Source organism: Heterodontus francisci, chromosome 1 (assembly GCF_036365525.1).
Source record: "Heterodontus francisci isolate sHetFra1 chromosome 1, sHetFra1.hap1, whole genome shotgun sequence".
Classification (NCBI taxonomy): domain Eukaryota; kingdom Metazoa; phylum Chordata; class Chondrichthyes; order Heterodontiformes; family Heterodontidae; genus Heterodontus; species Heterodontus francisci.
Window position 1 is genome coordinate 34,141,592 of NC_090371.1, and position 23,204 is coordinate 34,164,795.

The window sequence follows — 23,204 nt, forward strand, 5'->3', positions numbered from 1 at the left end:
ACAGTTCTTTCTGATAATTGTCTGGGCCATTGTTCTTGTACCTGGCATCGACTATTTGCTTTGAAGTCTCAGCTCTCTCTAATGTTACTGATTTTACTTTGAAGTTCCAGCGTTTTCTTGTGACATTGTGACAAGAAATTTCTGCACGTGGCAGACAAGCAGTCCATCATGCTCTTTGATGTTACTGAAGGACTACAAGCCCTTCAATCCCTCCTTAAATTGGAATGGATTACATCCAATATCCACTTTCATTACAGTCCTCTGGGGACCACTGTCCAAACAAGACTGCATCAAGTAATCACTGCATGACAGAATCACACTGCACCAAAATCACATACCCATTTTCCGCAACGTAAAGCATGCAAGTCTTTAACATATTGTCTAAGTGTCCATCACACAACACAGGTTTAAATTCATGAGAATTGCAATCATAGCAAATTGAATTACCACAAATGACATTGATGTAATTCACATCCAAGGATGTTGCCAGATGTTAAATGCAACTTCCCATCCTTGATAACTTCCTAATGCCTTTTCCATATCAGCATTTTTGTTGTTGTTTCATTCACATTAAGAACCCTGGGGAAGTGACTGATCTTTTTACAATGGACTTTAGGCTGGTGAGATTCTGTTCCTTCACTTCAATAGAAAATAAAATCGGGCAGGATGTTGAAACCAGCATTATGCCCAATCCGGTCAGTTTTCAAATGGTTAGGTTAAAATTACCCCCAATTTGGGTATTTCACAGCACAGGTTCCCCTAAATCCTCTGCTTTGTTGTATCCTGTTGATTGACATTCCCACTGTTTGTTCCCCTTCCCTGGCATTTTGCCTCCTCATTATGCATTTAGCCAGTGACATTTTTCAGTCAGTCCTCCATGACCAAGCTTAGGTGTACTAACTTAATAGTTTATTTAAGGTAATTAAACTTGTTATCTGTGTGAAAGGTTATGTTCAGTCTACGCAATGCACAGAAAGTCACCTAGACAAGGAGCAAAATGCTGACACATTAGGACTGTACTGCTGAGAATGTCCTTTCGAAGTGTTCTCTTTGGGCCTCCTTATCTCGAGAGACAATGGATATGCGCCTGGAGGTGGTCAGTGGTTTGTGAAGCAGCGTCTGGAGTGGCTATAAAGGCCAATTCTGGAGTGACAGGCTCTTCCACAGGTGCTGCAGAGAAATTTGTTTGTCGGGGCTGTTGCACAGTTGGCTCTCCCCTTGCGCCTCTGTCTTTTTTCCTGCCAACTACTAAGTCTCTTCGACTCGCCACAATTTAGCCCTGTCTTTATGGCTGCCCGCCAGCTCTGGCGAATGCTGGCAACTGACTCCCACGACTTGTGATCAATGTCACACGATTTCATGTCGCGTTTGCAGACGTCTTTATAGCGGAGACATGGACGGCCGGTGGGTCTGATACCAGTGGCGAGCTCGCTGTACAATGTGTCTTTGGGGATACTGCCATCTTCCATGCGGCTCACATGGCCAAGCCATCTCAAGCGCCGCTGACTCAGTAGTGTGTATAAGCTGGGGGTGTTGGCCGCTTCAAGGACTTCTGTGTTGGAGATATAGTCCTGCCACCTGATGCCAAGTATTCTCCGAAGGCAGCGAAGATGGAATGAATTGAGACGTCGCTCTTGGCTGGCATACGTACGTTATCCAGGCCTCGCTGCCGTAGAGCAAGGTACTGAGGACACAGGCCTGATACACTCGGACTTTTGTGTTCCGTGTCAGTGCGCCATTTTCCCACACTCTCTTGGCCAGTCTGGACATAGCAGTGGAAGCCTTACCCATGCGCTTGTTGATTTCTGCATCTAGAGACAGGTTACTGGTGATAGTTGAGCCTAGGTAGGTGAACTCTTGAACCACTTCCAGAGCGTGGTCGCCAATATTGATGGATGGAGCATTTCTGACGTCCTGCCCCATGATGTTCGTTTTCTTGAGGCTGATGGTTAGGCCAAATTCATTGCAGGCAGCCGCAAACCTGTCGATGAGACTCTGCAGGCACTCTTCAGTGTGAGATGTTAAAGCAGCATCGTCAGCAAAGAGGAGTTCTCTGATGAGGACTTTCCGTACTTTGGACTTCGCTCTTAGACGGGCAAGGTTGAACAACCTGCCCCCTGATCTTGTGTGGAGGAAAATTCCTTCTTCAGAGGATTTGAACGCATGTGAAAGCAGCAGGGAGAAGAAAATCCCAAAAAGTGTGGGTGCGAGAACACAGCCCTGTTTCACACCACTCAGGATAGGAAAGGGCTCTGATGAGGAGCCACCATGTTGAATTGTGCCTTTCATATTGTCATGGAATGAGGTGATGATACTTAGTAGCTTTGGTGGACATCCGATCTTTTCTAGTAGTCTGAAGAGACCACGTCTGCTGACGAGGTCAAAGGCTTTGGTGAGATCAATGAAAGCAATGTAGAGGGGCATCTGTTGTTCACGGCATTTCTCCTGTATCTGACGAAGGGAGAACAGCATGTCAATGGTCGATCTCTCTGCACGAAAGCCACACTGTGCCTCAGGGTAGACGCGCTCGGCCAGCTTCTGGAGCCTGTTCAGAGCGACTCGAGCAAAGACTTTCCCCACTATGCTGAGCAGGGAGATTCCACGGTAGTTGTTGCAGTCACCGCGGTCACCTTTGTTTTTATAGAGGGTGATGATGTTGGCATCGCGCATGTCCTGGGGTACTGCTCCCTCGTCCCAGCACAGGCATAGCAGTTCATGTAGTGCTGAGAGTATAGCAAGCTTGGCACTCTTGATTATTTCAGGGATAATGCTGTCCTTCCCAGGGGCTTTTCCGCTGGCTAGAGAATCAATGGCATCACTGAGTTCCGATTTGGTTGGCTGTATGTTCAGCTCATCCATGACTGGTAGAGGCTGGGCTGCATTGAGGGCCGTCTCAGTGACAGCATTCTCCCTGGAGTACAGTTCTAGGTAGTGCTCAACCCAGCGGTCCATCTGTTTGCGTTGGTCAGTGATTATGTCCCCCGATTTAGATTTGAGGGGGGCGATCTTCTTGATGGTTGGCCCAAGAGCTCTCTTCATGCCATCATACATTCCTCTGATGTTTCCGGTGTCTGAGGCCAGCTGAATATGACTGCATAGGTGTTGCCAGTAGTCGTTTGCGCAACGCTTAGCTGTTCTTTGTGCAGTACTTCTGGCTGCTTTAAGTGCTGCGGATGTTAAATCGCTGGGGGCTTTCTTGTAGTTCAACAGTGCAATGCGCTTAGCGGCTATGACAGGTTCCAGCTCTTCATTATGAGATTGAAACCAGTCTGCATTTCTCTTCGCACTTTTGCCGTAGGTGGTCAAAGCTGACTCATAGATGGCGTCTCTGATGTGGGCCCACTTGGTCTCAGCATCCCCTGTGGGAGTGTTTTGAAGGGCTGTTACAAGTGAATTTAGAAATTTTTGTAACAGCTGTGGGTGAGAAATTCGAAGTGTAACAAAGTAAATTCAGTGCTTAGCGTGATACTTTTTTTTAATTGTTGGTGGGATGTGGGCATCACTAGCAAGGCCAGCATTTGCTGCCCATCCCTTGAGAAGGTGGTGGTGAGCTGCCTTCTTAAACTACTGCAGTCCATGTGGTGAAGGGAGGCAGTTCCCAGGATTCTGAATCATCAACAGTGAAGGAAGAGCAATATAGCTCCAAGTCAGAAATACTGAGACACATGAGCAGGAAATTCTGATCCTCGGTCATTGCTGAGTGAGCTGATTACAGTCAGGACAGATGTTGTGTCAATGTCATTGGTATCTTTGGGTAGGGAAGGGGAAAATCTGCCAGGATTCCTATTCCTAATGGCTGTACAGGGAGCCCTGCTGGATAGTCTGCCTGTATATAGATCAGACTGCCTGCTGATGCTTGCTTTCGAGGCTCAGTCATGAATAATTTCTAGTGAGAGGTTCCAAAGGGTCCTCCATGCTGGTAGAGCTGTACTCCAGCAGGAACTGGTGCCTTCACCAGACAAGAGATGAAGAAATGTTACCAACAGACAGTTCCGGGAAATTCCACAGCTTTTAAACACACTGCCAAAATGTACAACCTCAGTCCATCCCGAAGCACTATATAGTCAATACCCGGTTCACCTCATCTGATTTTTATATCTGAAATAACCTATTGGTTGGATTGTGCTACAGATTTGGCATACTCGGATGCTTCAGGAGCAATTATTGGGATTGTGTTGTACCTGTTTACAGCACTGTGTCCTCGGACGAGATTCATATGGTGGTATAAATATCTTCTGAGGCCCCTTCTCCCTCCCTGCAAGAGATGCTTACCAGCCCTCTGGTCACTTCAGCACAAATATTTGTTTGATTGCCATGATCATGTTGTTTACGTGTAATGTGATCCAAAGTTCTGACATGACATTTACTGAGAAGCTTAAGGGAAGATTCATATGCAGAGCAGTTAGCACTGGGGCTGAAGAAATAGGAAAGAAACAATATGAATAAAGACATTGAGGCTGGGTAGATACCAAGCTTCACTTTGAGAAGTTGGAAGATTGTAAAAGGAAGGGCAGAGCGAGGGGGCTAAGGAATTACCTGTGGTAAATATGTTTCATAACGGTCTTCAGAAAGCTATGATAGTTATAGTGTCTTGACTAAAAGGACTGATGGTACAGGAGTATGGGATTATTTGTTAACCAGACAGTTTGCCTGAGCCTGAAGCAGGGAAACCCTCTCAATACTCATGCCAACTTATTCACTTACAGCACAGAGTGGAAAACCTTGCCTCAATGGTAGCACTCTCATCTCAGAGTCAGAAGGTCTCTGGTTCAAGCTCTCTCGGTTCAGTTCTGGTCATCAAAGCTTAAGAAGAAGATTATAGTGAAGGGTCACAAGGTTGAGGCCTGGGGCTGAATTTTTAATGGTGCGTGGAGGCGGGAGGGGCTCGAAAACAGGAGGGGAATCCCTTCGGGCCATCTCCATGACACATTCCCACCTCCACAGGATTATGGAGGAGTCTGATTGACAGCTTAAGGCTTAATTTTCGATCTGGCGCATGGGGTGCCCGTTGCGTCAGGAAGCTGTCCATGAAACCTTGGCAGCCTCCGTGCAGCATGGCATGCAGACATCAGAGCTGGGGGCTCTAATCTATTACGAAGCCTTCGCTCCAAGAATTAGCTGCAACTATGGCAGTGCCTGTTAATGTGAGGGGGGCTTTTCCCCTGATCTCGGAAGACCCTAACCCTTCTGGCCTTCTTACTTACCTAATTTGTGGCCGGCAACCAGGAGGGGAGGCGCCCTGACACCTCCCTAAATACTTCAGCAGCTCCCACCTCTGATGGTGGGCTTCCGATTTTTGAGTTTTGGAGGGCCTCCTATTGGCCCTCCAGATTCGGGAGCTGGTCCACCATCCTTAATGGAATGGCGCTGCAGCAAGCAGGCAGTCACTTAATTGGCCACCTCCTTCAAAATCACTCTCTGGGTTTCACCGCCAGCGTTTGTCGGTTCCCAATCCACGTTTCATCCCAGAGGGATCGGGATCCCAGAATGAAAATTTAGCCTCCGGTGTCAGAGATATGAGGAAGTTGAAGAAATTCAGGCTTTTTGCTGCAGAAATGAGCAAATGCGAGGGCACCTTTTTCAGGTACATGAGATCCTAAAGTGGGTGCAAACCAATAAAAGACAAAATTAGGAGTAAGCACTTCTTTATGTAAAGAGCAATTAATGTTAGGAATAGTTTCCCAGGGGAGTGTATTAGAAGCAAAAATGCAGGGATTTTTCAAGAGGCTGTTCGTTGAATGCTGTCATGGAAGGTAGACTGGAAGCTACTGCCTTTGCTTTTCTGTAGTAGTTTGACATCACCTACAATGTTCTGAAAGACTTGTATAGTGCCTGATTACACTTTTCAAAAATATTTCAAAACACAGGCTGTTGTTACAGAGGCAGGCTGTTACTAGTGGGGTACTGCAAGGATCAGTGTTGGGGCCACAGCTGTTCACAATCTATATCAGTGATTTGGTTGTGGAGACAAAATGTAATATTTCCAAATTTGCTGATGACACAAACTAGGTGGGAATGTAAGTTGTGAGGAGTTTGCAAGGAGGCTTCAAGGGGACTTGGACAGGCTAAGTGAATGGGCAAAAACATAACAGATGGAATATAATGTGAATAAGTATGAAGTTATCCAATTTGGTAGAAAAAACAGAAAGACAGAGTATTTCTTGAATGGTGAGAGGTTGGGAAGTGTTGATATCCAAAGGGACCTGGGTGTCCCTGTTCAGGAGTCATTAAAAGCTAGCAAGCAGGTGCAGCAAGCAATTCGGAAGGCAAATGGTGTGCTGGCCTTCATTGCAAGAGGCTTTGAGTACAGCAGCGAAGAAGTCTTGCTGCACCGTTTTGTGAAATGGAAATTATGTTTATCCAATTTATTGGAGTTCTTTGAAGAAGTAACATATGCTGTGGATAAAGGGGAACTGGTGGATGTACTTGGATTTCCAGAAGGCATTTGATAAGGTGCTACATCAAAGGTTATTTCGGAAAATAAAAGCTCATGGTGTCAGGGGTAACATATTCACTTGGAAGGAAGTTTGGCTAACTAATAGGAAATGGAGAGCAGGCGTAAACGGGTCATTTTCTGGTTGGCAAGATGTAATGAGTGGTGTGCCACAGAGTTCAGTGCTGGGGCCTCAACTTTTTACAATTTATATAAATGACTTGGATGAAAGGACTTGGTTTGGTTGCTAAATTTGCTGATGACACAAAGATAGGTAGGAAAGTAAGTTGTGAAGAGGACATAAGGGGGCTACAAGGGGGATATAGATAGGTTAAGTGAGTGGACAAAGACCTGGTAAATGGAATATAATGTGTGAAAGTGTCCACTTTGGCAGGAAGAATAAAAAAGAAGCATATCATCTAAATGGTGAGAGATTGCAGAGCTCTGAGATGCAGAGGGATCTGGGTGTCCTAGTACATGAATCGCAAAAGGTTAGTTTGCAAGTTCAGCAAGTAATTAGGAAAGCTAATAGAATGTAATTGTTTATTGCGAGGGGAATTGAATACAAAAGTAGGAAGGTTATGCTTCAGTTATACAGGGCATTGGTGAGACCACATCTGTACAGTATTGGTCTCCTTTAAGGAAGGATGTAAATGTGTTGGAAACAGTTCAGAGAAGGTTTACTAGACTAATACCTGGAATGGGCGGGTTGTCTTATGAGGAAAGATTGGACAGGCTGGGCTTGTATCCACTGGAGTTTAGAAGAGTAAGAGCGACCTGATTGAAACATATAAGATACTGGGGGGTCTTGACAGGGTCCACCCTGTGGATGTTTCCCCTTGTGGAAGAATCTAGAACTAGAGGTCACTATTTAAAAATAAAGGGTCACCCATTTAAGACAGAGATGAGGAGAATTTTTTTTTTGCAGGGGGTCATGAGTCTTTGGAATTCTCCTCCTCAAAAGGCTGTGGAAGCGGAGTCTTTAAATATTTTTAAGGCAGTGGTAGATAGTTTCTTGATAATCAAGGGGGTGATTGGTTAGCGGGGGTAGGTGGGATGTGGAGTTGAGGTTACAATCAGAACAGCCATGATCTTATTGAATGGTGGAGCAGGCTCGAGGGGCCGAGTGGCCTACTCCTGCTCCTAATTCTAATGTTTGTATGCAATTGTATAGAGCCTCTATGAGACCACACCTAGATTATTGTGTACAGTTTTGGTCTCCTTATCTAAGGACAGATATATTTGCCATAGAGGGAGTACAATGGAGGTTCACCAGACTTATCCCTGGGATGGCGGGATTGTCCTATTAGGAGAGATTGAGGAAGCTGGGTCTGTATTCTCCAGAGTTTCAAAGAATGAGAGGTGATCTCATTGAAACTTACAAAATTCTTACAGGACGTGACAGGGTGGATGGAGATAGGATGTTTCCCCTGGCAGGTGAGTCTAGAAGCAGGGGACACAGTTTCAGAATAAGGGGCAGGCCATTTAAGACTGAGATGAGGAGGAATTTCTTCACTCAGAGGGTGAATCTTTGGAATTCTCTGCCCCAGAGGGCTGTGGAAGACTAATGACATCAAAGGGTCTAGGGATACTGCGGGAAGTGGCATTGACATAGATGATCAGCCATGGTCTAATTGGCGGAGCAGACTTGATGGGATGAATGGCCTACTGCGGCTCCTCTGTTCCTACTTCACATAGGGGCAACACGGCAGCTGGTGGAATTTAAATTTAATTAATTAATTAATTCAATTAATCAATGAAAATCTGGAATTGAAAGGTAGGCCAGAATTTTTAAAGCTAAAAGCGGCGGGGCTCATGCGCGGGATTCGCCCTGCGGAGCCATTGCGATATGTAGCGCGGTGGCTCATTTACATGGAGGGGGCGGAACGACCGCCCCCGATGACGTAGAGGAGGTGGGCGCTCCGGCAACAGTGTCCGGTGCTACCGTACAGGCGCCGCCATCATTTTTAAAGGGCTTTCGGCCCTTAACCATCATTTCAATATTTAAAGTGAAATGGGAGAGAAAATTAAACGTAAAAATTTATTCACAGTTTCAATCCCCTCTCCCACCACCCCCCCGCCGTGATTAATCACTTTATTAATTGCTCCCTCCCTCCAAAAATACTTTTCTTCCGATCCTGAACGTCCCCTCTGAGCTTTATTAACTTTGACCCTCAACCCCTTCCCATCATCCCCTCAACTAATAGCAAGAGTTTTCCCTACTCCCACCCCCCACCCCAGCTTGAAAACTTCACTCCTCCCTGCTCCCCACCAGTGTTCTGACTCGGATCTCCGAACGCAGGAGTTCCAGCAACCGGCCAGTATATCGGAGTGATGAGGTAAGTATTTATTCATTCATTACCATTTGATTTAATGTTTAAATTAAGTTTCTGTCGGCAAGCGGCGGGGGGCTGCCACGAGGTCTCGCCGCCATCGGTAATATGGGGCGGGGCCTTCCCAGCGTCGAGGCCTCTCTCGGAGGTATTTTCCGGGCCCCCTCGCCATGACCTCCAACGTTGGGGGGCGAGTACAATCCAGCCCCTAGTCTCAATAATGGTGCCAAGAAACTATCATCGATTGTCGTAAAAGCCCACCTGGTTGGCTAATATCCTTTAGGGAAGTAAATATGCTGTCTTACCCGTTTGTCTTACATGTGACTCTAGACCCACAGCAGTGTGGTTGACTCTTAACTGCCCTCAGAAATGACCTTGCCAGCTACACCGACATCCCATGAAAAAATAAAGCAATGTACTACTATGACACCCAGTGATTGTTGCAATGTCGGCCAATGTGGCAGTCATTTTGTGTACAGCAAGAGCCCATAAATGTCAGTGAGATGAATCAGTCTCTGCCAGTCTTTATACCAGCCCCGAGCTAAGAGATCAGACAGATGGCCTGGACCAGATCCATGGTCATGCCACTGCTGTCTCTGGTCACCAGGGCTTGCCTACCTGGGTGTATTTTATTCCCACTATATTAATAATTCGTCAGATGCCTTCATCGTTGCTGAATACCCAACATTGAGGGGAGACAGAATTCCCGTTGTCACTAACTTGGAGGGATGGGGAAGAATGTGTTAATGTTACAGCCTGTTTAATATTTGAAGTTGGGTAAGTTGAAGACACATAGCCCTGTTCAGTAAACATGTGCCAACTGTGTAGATTAAACGTTCCCATCTCAAACCCTGCGCACACTCTGCTAATAATGTCCTGTATAAGTAACAATAAATTTCAGTTTTTCAGTCAGACTGGGAGCCCCCTTTTTAGCTCCAAAAATATACTCCAACAATGGATTGGCTGTGCAGAATCCCTCTTTGGAATGTAGCATTTACAAGAGATTTAAACAGTGGAGATTTAAACAACTTTTTATCTTCCAATGTGATCTGAGTAAAGAACAGGGGCTCATTGTGTGGTTACAGGGCTGATAGCTGCCAAGCACCTACTGCATCGCAACCCATCCATTCCGACATGTGACCTCCTCGAAGCGAGTGGCGTTTCAAGGGGAGTTAGGTAACCAAGGGATCAAAAGCTTTTGTTGCCAACTCTTATGTCAAGAGCCAAATGCACTGTGTGCTCCTTTCAATCCAGATTTTCCAGCGCACTGGGAAAATTGTAATAAGGAGCCCAATCCCTGATTATTATTTCTCACTCCTTTCATTTAGGCAAATGGCTGAGCTCAACTGACGCTTTCCCCAATATAGCTTGATGAGTGGATGTTTGTAGCCAGGAACCTGCATCTTACTACTCTGCAAATGGTAATCACTGAAGGTGTTAGAAGTGGGATTGTCTTCCTCCTCCCACTCTGGAAATTTTGTTATGACTCCAGCTCCAAGTCTACCCCAGCTCTTTATATATAATTCTGCCTCTGCTATCCTTTGGCACAGCATTTTGGTACCAGTGTCAATCTCCACGACGTGGTCGTCTATGGGTTTCACTTTTTACTTGTAATGGAAATCTGTCCACTGTTACCAGAAACCTATGGGATTTTCATTAGCATGCAGCATTCTACTTCAAAATTCTACTTTTCAACCAAGAACTATCTGCCATGATGTGTTGAATTGGCAGTGAATGAAAATCTTATCACCTGTATAATTCTACATCTTGGCGAGAAGGGTGTAGTCAAAATTAGGCTTCAGGTACATCTGGTTGCCTCCTGTGCCATTCTGAAGATTGTCGAGAATGTCTCAGTGCAACCTAGGTTGAAAAACTATGGAGTGGGTTTGGAAGTCCATGAATTCAGAGATGAATGAGGGGAAGTTGGATTTGATTGCCAGGGGAAAGAATTGTCAGTACCTCACTAGGGGATAGAAGAGGGAAAGAGAAGAGGGATATTTTGCCTATATCTGCCCAGGATGGAGCGGCACATCCCACCAACAACTGCTCCAAGTCTGTTTATGGGTAATACCAGAAGATGAACGGTGCACTACTTTTTAACGACTAGTTTGAGCAAAAGCTCAATCTACCTATGGCCTAGTAAGATAGCCATCATAACACTAGGAACAGGAGTAGACCTTTTTTTAATTTGTTTGTGGGCATAACATTTATTGTCCATCCCTAATTGCCCTTGAATTGAGAGGCTTGCTCGGCCATTTAAGAATCAACCACATTGCTGTGGGTCTGGAGTCACACATGTAGGCCAGACCAGGTAAGGACCAGATTTCCTTCCCTAAAGGACATTAGTAAACCAGATGGGTTTTTATAACAATCGACAATGGTTTCGTGGTCACTAGTAGACAAGCTTTTAATTCCAGATTTATTAATTGAATTCAAATTTCATCATTTGCCATGGTGGGATTCAAACCCATGCCCCCAAAGCATTAGGCAGGGGTCTGGATTACTAGTCCAGGAACATTACCACTATGCCACCGCCTCCGCTGCTCCACTGTTTAGTAAGATTATGGCTGATCATCTACCTCAATGCCACTTTCCCGTCGTTTCCCCATATCCCTTGATGTCATTTGTCTACAGATATCTATCAATTTCTGTCCTGAACATGCTCAATGATTGAGCTTCCACAGCCCTGTGGGGTAGAGAATTCCAAAGATTCACCACCCTCTGAGGGAAGAAATTCCTCCTCATCTCAGTCTTAAATGGCCTACCCTTTATACTGAGACTATGTCCCTTGGTTCTAGACTCACCAGCCAGGGGAAACATCCTATCTATATCCACCCTGTCACACCCTGTAAGAATTTTGTAAGTTTCAATGAGATCACCTCTCATTCTTTGAAACTCTGGAGAATACAGACCCAGTTTCCTCAGTCTCTCCTCATACGACAATCCCTCCATCCCTTAGGCTGGTGAACCTCCATTGCATTCCCTCTATGACAGGTATATCCTTCCTCAGTAAAGGAGACCAAAACTATACACAATCCTGCAGGTGTCGTCTCACCATTGCAGCAAGACATCTTTACTCTTGCACTTAGATCCCCTTGCAATGAAAGCCAATATACCATTTGCCTTCCTAATTGCTTACTGCACCTGCATGCTACATTTTAGTGACTCGTGAACAAGGACACCCAGGTCCCTTTGGACATCAACACTTGCCAACCTCATTGATATAGATTGTGAACAGCTGTGGCCCCAACACTGATCCTTGTGGTACCCCACTAGTGGCAGCCTGGCATCCTAGGAATGGCCCGTTTATTCCTACTCTCTGTTTTCTGTCTTTATAACCAATTCTCAATCCATACCGGTATATTCCCCCTATCCCATGTGCTCTAATTTTGTTTACTAACCTGCTATGTGGGACCTTATCAAAAGCCTTCTGAAAGTCCAAATACACCACATCCACTGGTTTTCCTTTAGCTGTGCTACAAGGAACATACTCAAAAAACTCCCAACAGGTTTGTCAAACATGATTTCCCTTTCATAAATCTGTGTTAACTCTGCCCAATCATATTATTTTCTAAATGTCACATCCTTTATAATAGATTGTAGCATTTTTCCTACTACTGACGTCAGACTTAAAGGTCTGTTGTTCCCCGTTTTGTCTCTCCCCTCCTTTCTTAAGTAGTGGGGTAACATTTGCTACTTTCCAGTCTTTCCAGTCTGTTTGTTGTACATTCAAATATTTTAGGTTAAAGTTTTGCGCCAAGAGTGGATCATGATTAACTTTTGAGCTGTAGCTTATCAATCATCAGCCCGTTAATCTCAAATTAGTTACTGCGGGACCTGTGTTCACCTGTTGAGCCCTTGATCAGGGGCTATAATAATTGCACTGTTACTTCACAAATACTGTCAACTGTCTTTGTAGTATCTGCTTCACTCAATCGTCTTTGTTTTAATTTCCAGAGTGTCTGTTTTTTAACTGACTGCTGACTGTGTCTGTGTTTCGTCTGACAGATTTGTGCAGTCTGCTTGGAGGAGTTCAAGCCAAAGGATGAGCTGGGGATCTGTCCATGTAAACATGCGTTTCACAGAAAGTGAGTACAATGGAAATTGTGCTGTGAAGAGAGGTGGTGTCTACTTTGGTGCATTTTGCTGTAGAATTTAGTGATTCCAAAAAACTAACGTTTTGGCAGCTGAAACTTTTGCATATATTTCTATGGAGATTAAAAATGGATAGGACTTAGGAGCAGGAGTAGGCCATTCAGCCCTTCGAGCCTGCTCTGCCATTCGATAAGATCATGGCTGATCTGGTTGTGGTCTCAACTTCACTTTCCTGTCTGACCCCCATAACCTTTGACTCCCTTGTCTATCAAAAATCTATCTAACTCAGCCTTGAATACATTCAATGACCCAACCTCATAGAGAATTCCACAGATTAATGACCCTTTGAGAAAAAAAATTCTCCTCATCTCTGTCTTAAATGGGAGAGCTCTTATTCTTAAACTGTGTCCCCTAGTTCTAGTCTCCCCTCAGAAGAGGAAACATCCTCCTGGTATCCACTCTATCAAGTCCCCTCAGGATCTTGTATGTTTCAATAAGATCACCTCTCATTCTTCTAAACTCCAATGTGTGTAGGCCCAACCTGTTCAACCTTTTTTCATAAGATAAGCCTTTCATCCCCATGTAGTGAAGAAACCCATACTCATCTCTGGCTAGTGTCACAGTCTCAGAATTAATGGTCAGCAATTTTATTTTTTATTCGTTCATAGGATATGAGCGTCGTTAGCTCGGCCAGTATATGTTGCCTATCCCTAATTGCCCTTGGGAAGGTGGTGGTGAGCTGCCTTCTTGAATCACTGCAGTCCGTCTGGTGTACATACACCCACAGTTCTGTTAGGGAGTGAGTTCTGGGTTTTTGACCCAGCAACAGTGAAGGAACGGCAATATAGTTCCAAGTCAGGATGGTGTGTGACTTGGAGGGGAACTTGCAGGTGGTGATGTTCCCATGTGTCTGCTGCCCTTTTCCTTGTAGGTGGTAGAGGTCACGGGTTTGGAAGGTACTGTCGAAGGAGGTCTGGCAAGTTGCTGCAGTGTATCCTGTAGATGGTACACACTGCTGCCACTGCGCACTGGTGGAGGAGGGAATGAATGTTTAAGACTGAAATGAGAAGAAGTTTCGTTACTCAAAGGTTGTAAATCTTTGGTTTCAGTCAATGAGTATTCAAGATGGGCGGTGCAGTGGTTAGCACCGCAGCCTCACAGCTCCAGTGACCCGGGTTCAATTCTGGGTACTGCCTGTGTGGAGTTTGCAAGTTCTCCCTGTGTCTGCGTGGGTTTCCTCCGGATGCTCCGGTTTCCTCCCACATGCCAAAAGACTTGCAGGTTGATAGGTAAATTGGCCATTATAAATTGCCCCTAGTATAGGTAGGTGGTAGGGAAATATAGGGACAGGTGGGGATGTGGTAGGAATATGGGATTAGTGTAGGATTAGTATAAATGAGTGGTTGATGGTCGGCACAGACTCGGTGGGCCGAAGGGCCTGTTTCAGTGCTGTATCTCTAACTAACTAAGATAGAGCGTGATAGATTTTGGGTACTCAGGGAATTAGGGGCTATGAGGATAAAGTGGGAAGGTGTAGCTGAGGTAGAAGATCTTGTTGAGTGTCAGAGCAGGCTTGAAGGGCCAAACGGCCGACTCCTGCTCTTATGTTTTTTGTTTTTATAAAATTACCCTTAATTTAACATTAAGTTGGCATCCTTATTCAGAGAGCTTCTTTGGCGGCTGGAGAATCGCCAGGATTGCCCTGTAGTCTTCAGGAATTAAAGATTTACTGCCATGAGCCATACATGAAAAAAATCATAGGAGCATTAAAAAATTGTGGTTTTTTTTCATTTTCTTTGAATAATTTTGTTTGGTTATGAAAACATATTGGAGAATGGGGCAAAGGCTGTTTAAGTAACAGTTAAGAAGCATCCAATCAGATAACGAAGAGCCTGTTGACTTTTCAGTTGCCCTGGGCAAGGTGGAGTGCCATGAGGGTGGACATTTTGGACGACCAATGGCAGGTCTTTGGGAGAAGAGTGGCTAGAGGTCATGTGATGAAACCTCCAGGAATACCTCCAATCAGAGATGCCAACCCTAGGTGTGGGAGAGTGTCACATTGCTGTCATATGAGATTGTTGGGACAGAGTAGGAGGGCACATCTGACTGCGTGAAATGTGGTATAAAATGGGAAAGTGTTGTACTTGACACATTCCTTGCCTTTGATGAATATAAGTTGCATCATAAAAAAGACGAATGCATTGAGCAATAAATCTGTTCTTTCTCTGTTCCTCTTCCTCATAGGTGTCTGATCAAGTGGCTGGAAGTGAGGAAGGTTTGTCCACTCTGCAATATGCCTGTCCTCCAAAATAACCAAGAGGAGGGAGCCATGAGCGGGACAGACAGCGTGTAGCTGCCCGTTAAGCAACACAAAAAAAAAGAGGATTTTCTTTTTTGTATCATAATTATTTTGGGGTTTTTTTTTGTTTCTTTTTCCATGTGTGTAATGGAGCCAATCCACAAGATGGTGAACCTGCTGACCCACACCTGAGTGCATTGTTAATGCAAGAATCTGATGGATGGTCATCCTATGGCGCACTGTGAGTCACTGCAGACAGGAGAGCCTCGAAAGCCAAAGCACTTTTGTCGCTGGATCTATCAGGAGTTGCTGCTGGATCTACCATTGTAATGCAGCGGTCAAGATGACTTGAGTTATACACAAAGGAGCACTTTACAATGACTCTTTCTCCTACCCCTTTGAACTGCTGCAAGTCCAAAAAATAAAACGGGAGGTATGTATTGTATGGGTTTTTTAAGTTCTGCCAAGTTGGGCACTCGGTGGCAAAGGGGCTCTGCCAGCATTTTAAGGGATAAGAAGACAAAGGGAACAGACTTGGGCCTGTCAAGGCGCAAGCTTTGACCTTGCTAACAACACTATGCAAAGTAGCCAACCTGGAGAGAGGGGACTTCTGAATGATTCATGCTTAAAATAGAGCTGTGAAATTACCAAAAACATGGCAAGGGATTTCATATGTCCGAAGCTCTCACTCCCACTTCAGATTCAGGTCTGAGGTTTTAACATTAAAAATGATCCTCAGAATGATCTGCTCCTCTTTGTTCCTCAATCAGCACATCCTGGGATTAAAACTATGAGAAAACTACATCTCCTAAATATTTGATGAAACAGTTTCTTTGTGGAGGAGGGTTTGGAAAGGAAGGTCTAGCTGTATACTGAACACTACGCATTTGGCTGTCGGAGTGAGAACTTTTTGGGACAATCCCCTTAGTTAATGGATAGATTTATTTTTCTTCTGAAGAAAAAGAATTATCAAAAACATTTTTATACATTGACCTAATTGTCACAGGCCTTTCGAACACTTTGAGCCTTCGTGAATTCCTTGTGGAGCTGGTCAGGAGCTGAAACTTGTCTGCGGCTCATTTAATCAAAGGCTCCTCGCGCAGGTAGACAGACCACCTTGGTGTTAATTAGTGACCGTGAGTATACACAGACAGCAGTTTATGGCATTTTCTATCGTAACGCCTCGCAACGCTTGCAGCAGATGGCCCAATGATGTCAGTGTGGTCGACAATGAGGTCATGAGCAAACATAGAAATAACAATGTAAAACATCATTTATGATTTTTTAAAAAAGAAACAACACAAAAAGAATATGGGGAAAAAGGAGAGGTAACAAAAAATGCAAGTTGACAATGGAAAGGAATGTAGGTGGGCTGTGGGGATGGGGGAGAACAAGGAGAGGTGCTGGAAAAACCATTACTGTCTGCAACTAAAATCACTTGGCAGTTAGACAGCACAGGATTTGCATTGAAACGTCTCTCCTGTCTTAATAGGAGAGGTAGGACTAAGGTGTACACCAAAGCAGCTAATGAAAGCCTTTGTGAACCTTTTTCACCCAGATTATCTCCCCAGATCTTTCATTTAGTGACCAGCATTGTCCTCCTTTGCCTCTGTGCTGTCAGTTTTCCTCAAGGTTACATGATTACATTATTGCCCTGGTCTCCCAAAATGGGAAGCATGTACATTCAGACAATAGAGAAAGGCTGAAGGCTGGAGCTCTCCTGTGGGATTTAGAAAACTGCTGGTGCAGCATTTTAGAACATACTTTTAATACAGTTGATTCACTCTATCTCATTCAAGCCACACTGGGCCTTTATCTAAAATGCTATTTTTAAGCATGTCAGTGAAAAGGGTTCCTTATTACAAATGAGAAAATGGATGCCTTTTTTATTCCTCTTATTTTTGTTTAACCTCCTACTCCAGATCTGGTAATGCGCAGTTCCCAATTCTTTATAACAGGACATCTTGTTAGTTCAGCATTTCACCTCTTTATCAGGTCATAGGACTATTTGTTAAAAGGTGCTTTTTCTGTAACTTTGAGTCACTTTAACTGCTGAACTGAACATTTTCAACTGTCTGCATGAGGTACAAAGAATCATATTACACAGGAGGAGGCCATTCAGCCCATCCTGCCTGTGCCTTCTCCTTGAAAGAGCTAACCAATTAGTCCCACTGCCCCTCCCTCTCGCACTCTCCCCATAGTGCTGCTGTCTTCTCCCCATCAAGTATTTATTCAGTTATCTTAGTTGCAGAATCTTTTTGGACTATCCTTGACCAGGCAGGAGATTTCAGTCCGTGATTTTAATGAAAGCACAACTAAGGCTCAATGAATGCATCAGATCTACAAGGAGTTAGAATTGTCTAGTCCTGATTACTTGGGGCGGAACCTGCCTCTCAAAGATTGGCCTTCACAGCCATCAGCAAAGGTGCACTAAGAGAAGACACCCCACCTAAATGGATTGTTTGCTGCATGTCCATCATCTTTCGTAGCTACCACTGTTTACTGATAGCGAGTAAAAGCTATCAGACATGATGAGTCAGGAGGATTACTTTGGTCACTAAAGCTGTTCTTTTTCAGTGTACTTGTGCTGTCGCTGCTACCAGAGTGATTGCTCTTTCAGTACCTCCTTGACGTGGAGGAGGTGTAATTTTAACCTAACTGGCTGGGCAGTAAACCCACAAGATCAGGTGGAACGTTGGTTTTGTATCCCTCCAAAAATTACTCTCCAAGATTCAATGGAGAGTAAACCAACAAAGGTGAAGGAATGATGTCCAGGAGGTAGATTAACCCTGGCTTCAATAGAACAATTGAGAAGAGTCCTATAAAGCAGGATTGTTGCCCCACATTCTCTTCCTTTGAAGAAATTGTTGGTTATCACTTATCAACTGCCCTGAGTCAGGAGCTTACTCTGCATTGAATTGCCATGGTAAAATCACACTCTCCTGTTCAGTGTTTCCAGAATCTAGAGATTCTCCAGTAACCAATTGTTGGGATTTCCACCCTCTGCAGTAATTCTTGCACTGCCTAAGATTCACTCAATGCCTTCAGGCAAGAAGGCAAAGAGATAAAAATTGGAGATTTATGTTTAAAAGAAACCCCATAACAATGCAAAGCACTGAGCACTTCACACCTTGGCGTGCCATTACAAGGCTGGGAAGCACTCTTGACCCCACGACTTCCCATAGGATTCCTGATTGCAGCTGAGCTTTAGAAGAAGCAGAAAATGGAGGAGATCATAGGGAGGGGAGACAACCTTCAGCCATTGTCTGCATACTTCCTAATGAACCATCTCCTGAACATTGTTGACAAAGGCCGAGATGCCTGTTGTCATAGTTAGGGATTGGCATATGGTGGAAGAGGGAGAATGGGGTAAAGGAACTTTAAAGTACCTCGAAACAATGCTGTTTTAGTGAAAGTATCAGTGCCTCCGGAAATGAAGGAGTGGTGGAAAAAATTAATAAAGCCTGTAACTGAAAGTGTCCCTTAAAGGGGAATAGCCTTTCTCGCATCTCTAAACAGTTTATGAGCAAATACTTCCAAAGACAACAAGTCAACCAGATGAGTTGGTGCAGCCTGACATCCCACATCAGTTCCCGAATTATAAGCAATTTGGCGACTATAGCAAAAGTACCACAATTTATTGCATAAAAAATGCTGTAGCAAGTGAAAACTGCCAGTTTCTGCGCAATAATAATCATTGTGAATATTGGTAGAAATTGGGTAGAAATTGGAAAACTCTTCAGTTTTATTGTTTGATAATTAGCTCCTCCTATCATGAAAAGACACATGAAGAGATTTGCTTAAATGTTGGAATCATTGGGCGAAACCTTGTAAGTTTATAAGAGGTGAATTAATAGCCAACTGCTTGATACAAAGATTTAACTCCTAATGAGCCATCATTGCCATTGGACGGCCATCAACTCCATCTCAAAATAATGATGATTCCTCATTACAAAAAAAAAGCACTTTGAAGCTCTGATCAGGTGAATATTTTTCAAAGCCTTCCTTAGCTTTCACCAGGGGATATTTCTGTGAGAATTAATTGTGCGCACTTAACATTGTGTAGATAATGGCATTTCTTCCAGTGATCCTGGAGCCTAGTTTACCTATAGTAATCTTCATCCATGAATGGATATTGATGCGATGGAGTGTCCCCTCAACAGATGTAAATCTTGAGATATCACTGCGTCTTAACTCAAATGTGTTCACTGAAAAGAAGTTGTGGAGGAATCCTAGATGCTTATGTAAATGGAGAATTCTGGTTACCTTAAGTGAAACACAGTAAGTTTATCCTATTTTGTAGTCTGATTAGTGCTGGGGCGTGCAAATGTCATGGTTTACCACAAAGTGCCCCAGACCCTCAACAATTCATTGAAAAGAAAGCTTTGAATAAAACTCATCAGCCTTGATTTTTCGATCGTAATGCTGATTGTACAATAAATGGGTTACTATCAGCATTCCCGCTGAATTTCAGCAATCCAAATTGGTCTATCGTGAAGGAAATTAAAAGTCATGATTGTCAAATATTCTTTTGTAAGAAATTGATTTTTGTTCCAATTAAACAGTATTTCATTTGAGTTTCCTTGGCAATGGGGCCAACTTGCCAACTGATCTGAATCCTCCGTTCTTGCATTACTTGGAATCTCATTACTGTTTTGAGTAATCAGAGGATGTTTTGGAAACAAAACCCCCATCTCTGACCCCTGAGCTTTGCTGTGCCTCCAACCCTAATCAGCATTCAGCACATGGCACAAGCTGTCATTACTGAACAACTGCGACAACTTCTGTGCAGCGGTCACACATCTTCTCAAAGCCGCCACACTCGTTTACTTTGTGAGTCGGGGAAATTTGCTCCTTAATTACAGATGGTGTAAATATTTACCATTGTCCTTTTAATATACTTACAACATTCTTCTTTCGAAGGTTACCAAGGTTGCTTGTGCTACAATAATTTTTTTGTTTCAATTGTTTATATTGTTATTCTACAAAGAAACTCAGTGTTAGACTCTGAAGGGGAGCCCAATCTTACATATCAGGGGAAACAAAACGGACTCTTCATTGCACCTTTCTGCTTCTTCTGGTCAGTTATTTTTGATTGTTTGTCTGATCATGACGTTAGGGTCATTTACAAGTGCACGCGTCATTAGGAAATGGACACACACACATTGCTTAATCATCTAAAATAAAAGCAAAATACTGCGGATGCTGGAAATCTGAAATAGAAACAAGAAATGCTGGAACCACTCAGCAGGTCTGGCAGCATCTGTGGAAAGAGAATCGTCCGAAGAAGGGTCACTGACCCGAAATGTTAACTCCGCGTGGTTCCAGCATTTCTTGTTTTTATTGCTTAATCATCTTCTCCTTTCTGTGTTGAAATTGAGACATAGTGAGCAAGACCGAGAAGTGTTTGTGCCCAGTTTGTAGTTCCAATCTGCTAGCACCAGCTGTCCATCACAGCACATGCCAGCTGGTTTAAACAATGCTCCTCTCTCCTCCCCAAGGCAGTTCAAGCTTTCAAAATCCTCATCTTTGCCGCTTTTTCAGCCTTCCTTTTTTTCTCAAACAGTCCGCCCCATTGAAGTGACAAAGAAATCCACCGTTGTTGCTCCCTTTACGTACAGTATGCCTCCACCAAACTTGCCACAGAAGCAAAAAGCTCAATCACTTCTGTCCTTCCGCTATGGGGAGGTTTTCAATCATTAGTCCTGGTGAGTGAGTTTACCCGCACAGCAATCAGGAGACAGCTGCACCACGAAACGGGCTCTTCTCTATTGTCCTCACTACTAACATTTTGTGCCTCAGGTAAATCAAGAGATTAGGGCAGGTGGATAGACGTATCCAGCACCCTTAGTCCTACTCCATATCACAATTCACAAGATAATTACAGATGAGGAAAGGCATTCAACCCACCTTAGATCATCCCGAATGACCCTAAAAGCCTCTCCCTATTGCAGACTTCAGCTGTTTCTTAAATGATTCCAGGGTATTTGCCTGAACTGCTCTGTCTGGAAGTCTATTCCATGTGTTGGTGAATAAATCAGAATGAGCCATCATTTTGTAGTTTACTAGTTTGAAACTAGTAAACCCTTATTATTAGTTTGAAACCCTTATCCTATTTTTGCAATGTGGTTTTAGGTAAATTTCTGGTTGTATCTTATCTATACTGTCGACAAACTTATATATCTCTAGGGCTTGGAATTTTCTTGCAACATGCAAAGTTGGAGCAGGAGCAGCTCCAAGGAAAACTCCCAGCCTATATCACCTCGCAGACACCTTTTTAAGGCCAAAAAGCCCAAGTTTCTCCAGTCTTTCCTCAAAAGTTAGCTTTGTGATACCAGGGATCAGCATTATGCCTCTCCAACTACATGGTGGGATGTATTTGCAGTAAAGGTGTTCCTCTGGTAAACCAAGTAATCTCAGGGAAGTATCCTCTCTAGTCCAGGGAACAAGTTGACATTCAGAACCTGAACCCCAAATTTAGACAGGCCAGCTGAATGGAGCTTTCTGGGTTTGGCCTCTGCATTTAGTCCCTGTATCAATTTGTTTATTTAGTGGAATCTTGGGTGTGTATAGTTTACTCTGGACGTTAATGCACTTGTCTCAGATTTGCCAAATGTCTGAAATGGGCGTAAGAAGATTAGCGTAAAAAAACTGACATAGTACAGTGAAAACCTTATTCAAGGCCTGTGTTAAATTTTGGCCAGGCCATATTAAAGAAAATGGTTTCTTGAACTCCCATTCAGTACAGGAGTTAGTCATATCAACAGAGGGTAAGCTTTGGATGGAGCAGCACAGATGTAAGTTGGTTTTTCAGCGGCACAGTGAAGGTGCACCAGCCTGCGCTGACTACTTCATGAGCCACTCTTTCATCACTCTAGTCTCACAGTAGTGCCGTCGGTGTCCAACGCACAGACTTGTGCAGCCAACAGCACTACCAAAGTAAACTTGCTGGATTTGGCAAGGCTGGTAAAGGCGATCTTCCCAGCCTCCAGCCTTTCTGCATGCAGAAAGTTTACCTTTAGGGTTGCTGCCTGAGGCCCCTTGTGTCCTGAGATGACGGTGGAAGACCAATATAAAAAACAACTACAATACACTAGCCTAAAGAAAGGAAGTTTGGGTTCAAAAGGAGCCCTGTGACTGAGATCTGTTGCCCAAGACTTGGAAGCACATCTGTTCTGTACTGTAGTACCAGGGGCAGTGAATATTACCATGGTGCTAATGAACTCTACAGATGAGCAATGTGACTTTCAATAGGGTATGTTTTGAAAGACACAACTGCTAGTGACTTATCTTACTTGCTTTATGACCAGGCTGATTATTTTCATTATACTTTAAACACCTAAGTACTCCCCACCCCCACCCCAATCAACTGCAGTGGTTTGAGACGGGTGAATCCACAATCTTCCAGCAGCGTGCCAGTAATTACAGTCACTGAAGTTGAGTTTCAGAAACTTAATGGCACTAAAATGAGTGAAGCCACCATTTTGATTGGTGGCCATTAATACTTAGGAGGAGAAAAGAAAGAAAAATGCCTTTGGAGGAAGTCGGCGAGGGAGCCTTAAGTCAGCCCGTTGTACTCCAGATCTGCTTGGATGACAGGGGTGACACTGATTTTGTTGGGTATTTTATGCTCTCTTCTTTCCCTTTGGCTTTTCCCCATTTCTGCCGCTCGCTTCTTTCACTTTCCTCCCTTCTCGTGTGCATTTTTTTAAAGCTCTTGCTTTCTATTCTCTATCTCTTGCCTCATCGTTTGTTCCCTTTTCCGCAATCTCACTTTCATTAATAATCACATTTTACGAAAAAATTTAAACAGAAATGACAGAAGCCATTTGAAGGTGCAATGAAAACCACTTTAAATGATCCAGTATTAAGAATTTGAGTGAATATGCATTGAGTGAAGACATGATTTCTTCAAGCTTTGGATAGAAGAGGTCAATTTCTAAAAACCCTGTGAATAGCAACGTAACCTCAAGCAGATGCTGTGATCCTCTTGTGGGTCGGCCTTCTGCCTTTCTATTGATACCATGTAATAAATCTACTCTCT

The 23,204-nt window shown here is 43.9% G+C and overlaps 1 protein-coding gene across 2 annotated transcripts in view; it reads left to right on the top strand.

Annotated features, from left to right (window-relative positions):
• The window catches only part of rnf24 (ring finger protein 24), a 143,573-nt gene extending 121,048 nt beyond the window's left edge, over positions 1 to 22,525 (top strand). For both annotated transcript variants that reach the window (XM_068028825.1, XM_068028832.1), the window contains exons 5-6: positions 12,775 to 12,854; positions 15,106 to 22,525. In XM_068028825.1, the coding sequence (XP_067884926.1) occupies positions 12,775 to 12,854; positions 15,106 to 15,214 (189 nt within the window). In that variant the 3' untranslated portion in view covers positions 15,215 to 22,525. The remainder of the gene's footprint in view (positions 1 to 12,774; positions 12,855 to 15,105) is intronic.
• The last annotated feature ends 679 nt before the right edge of the window (positions 22,526 to 23,204 follow it).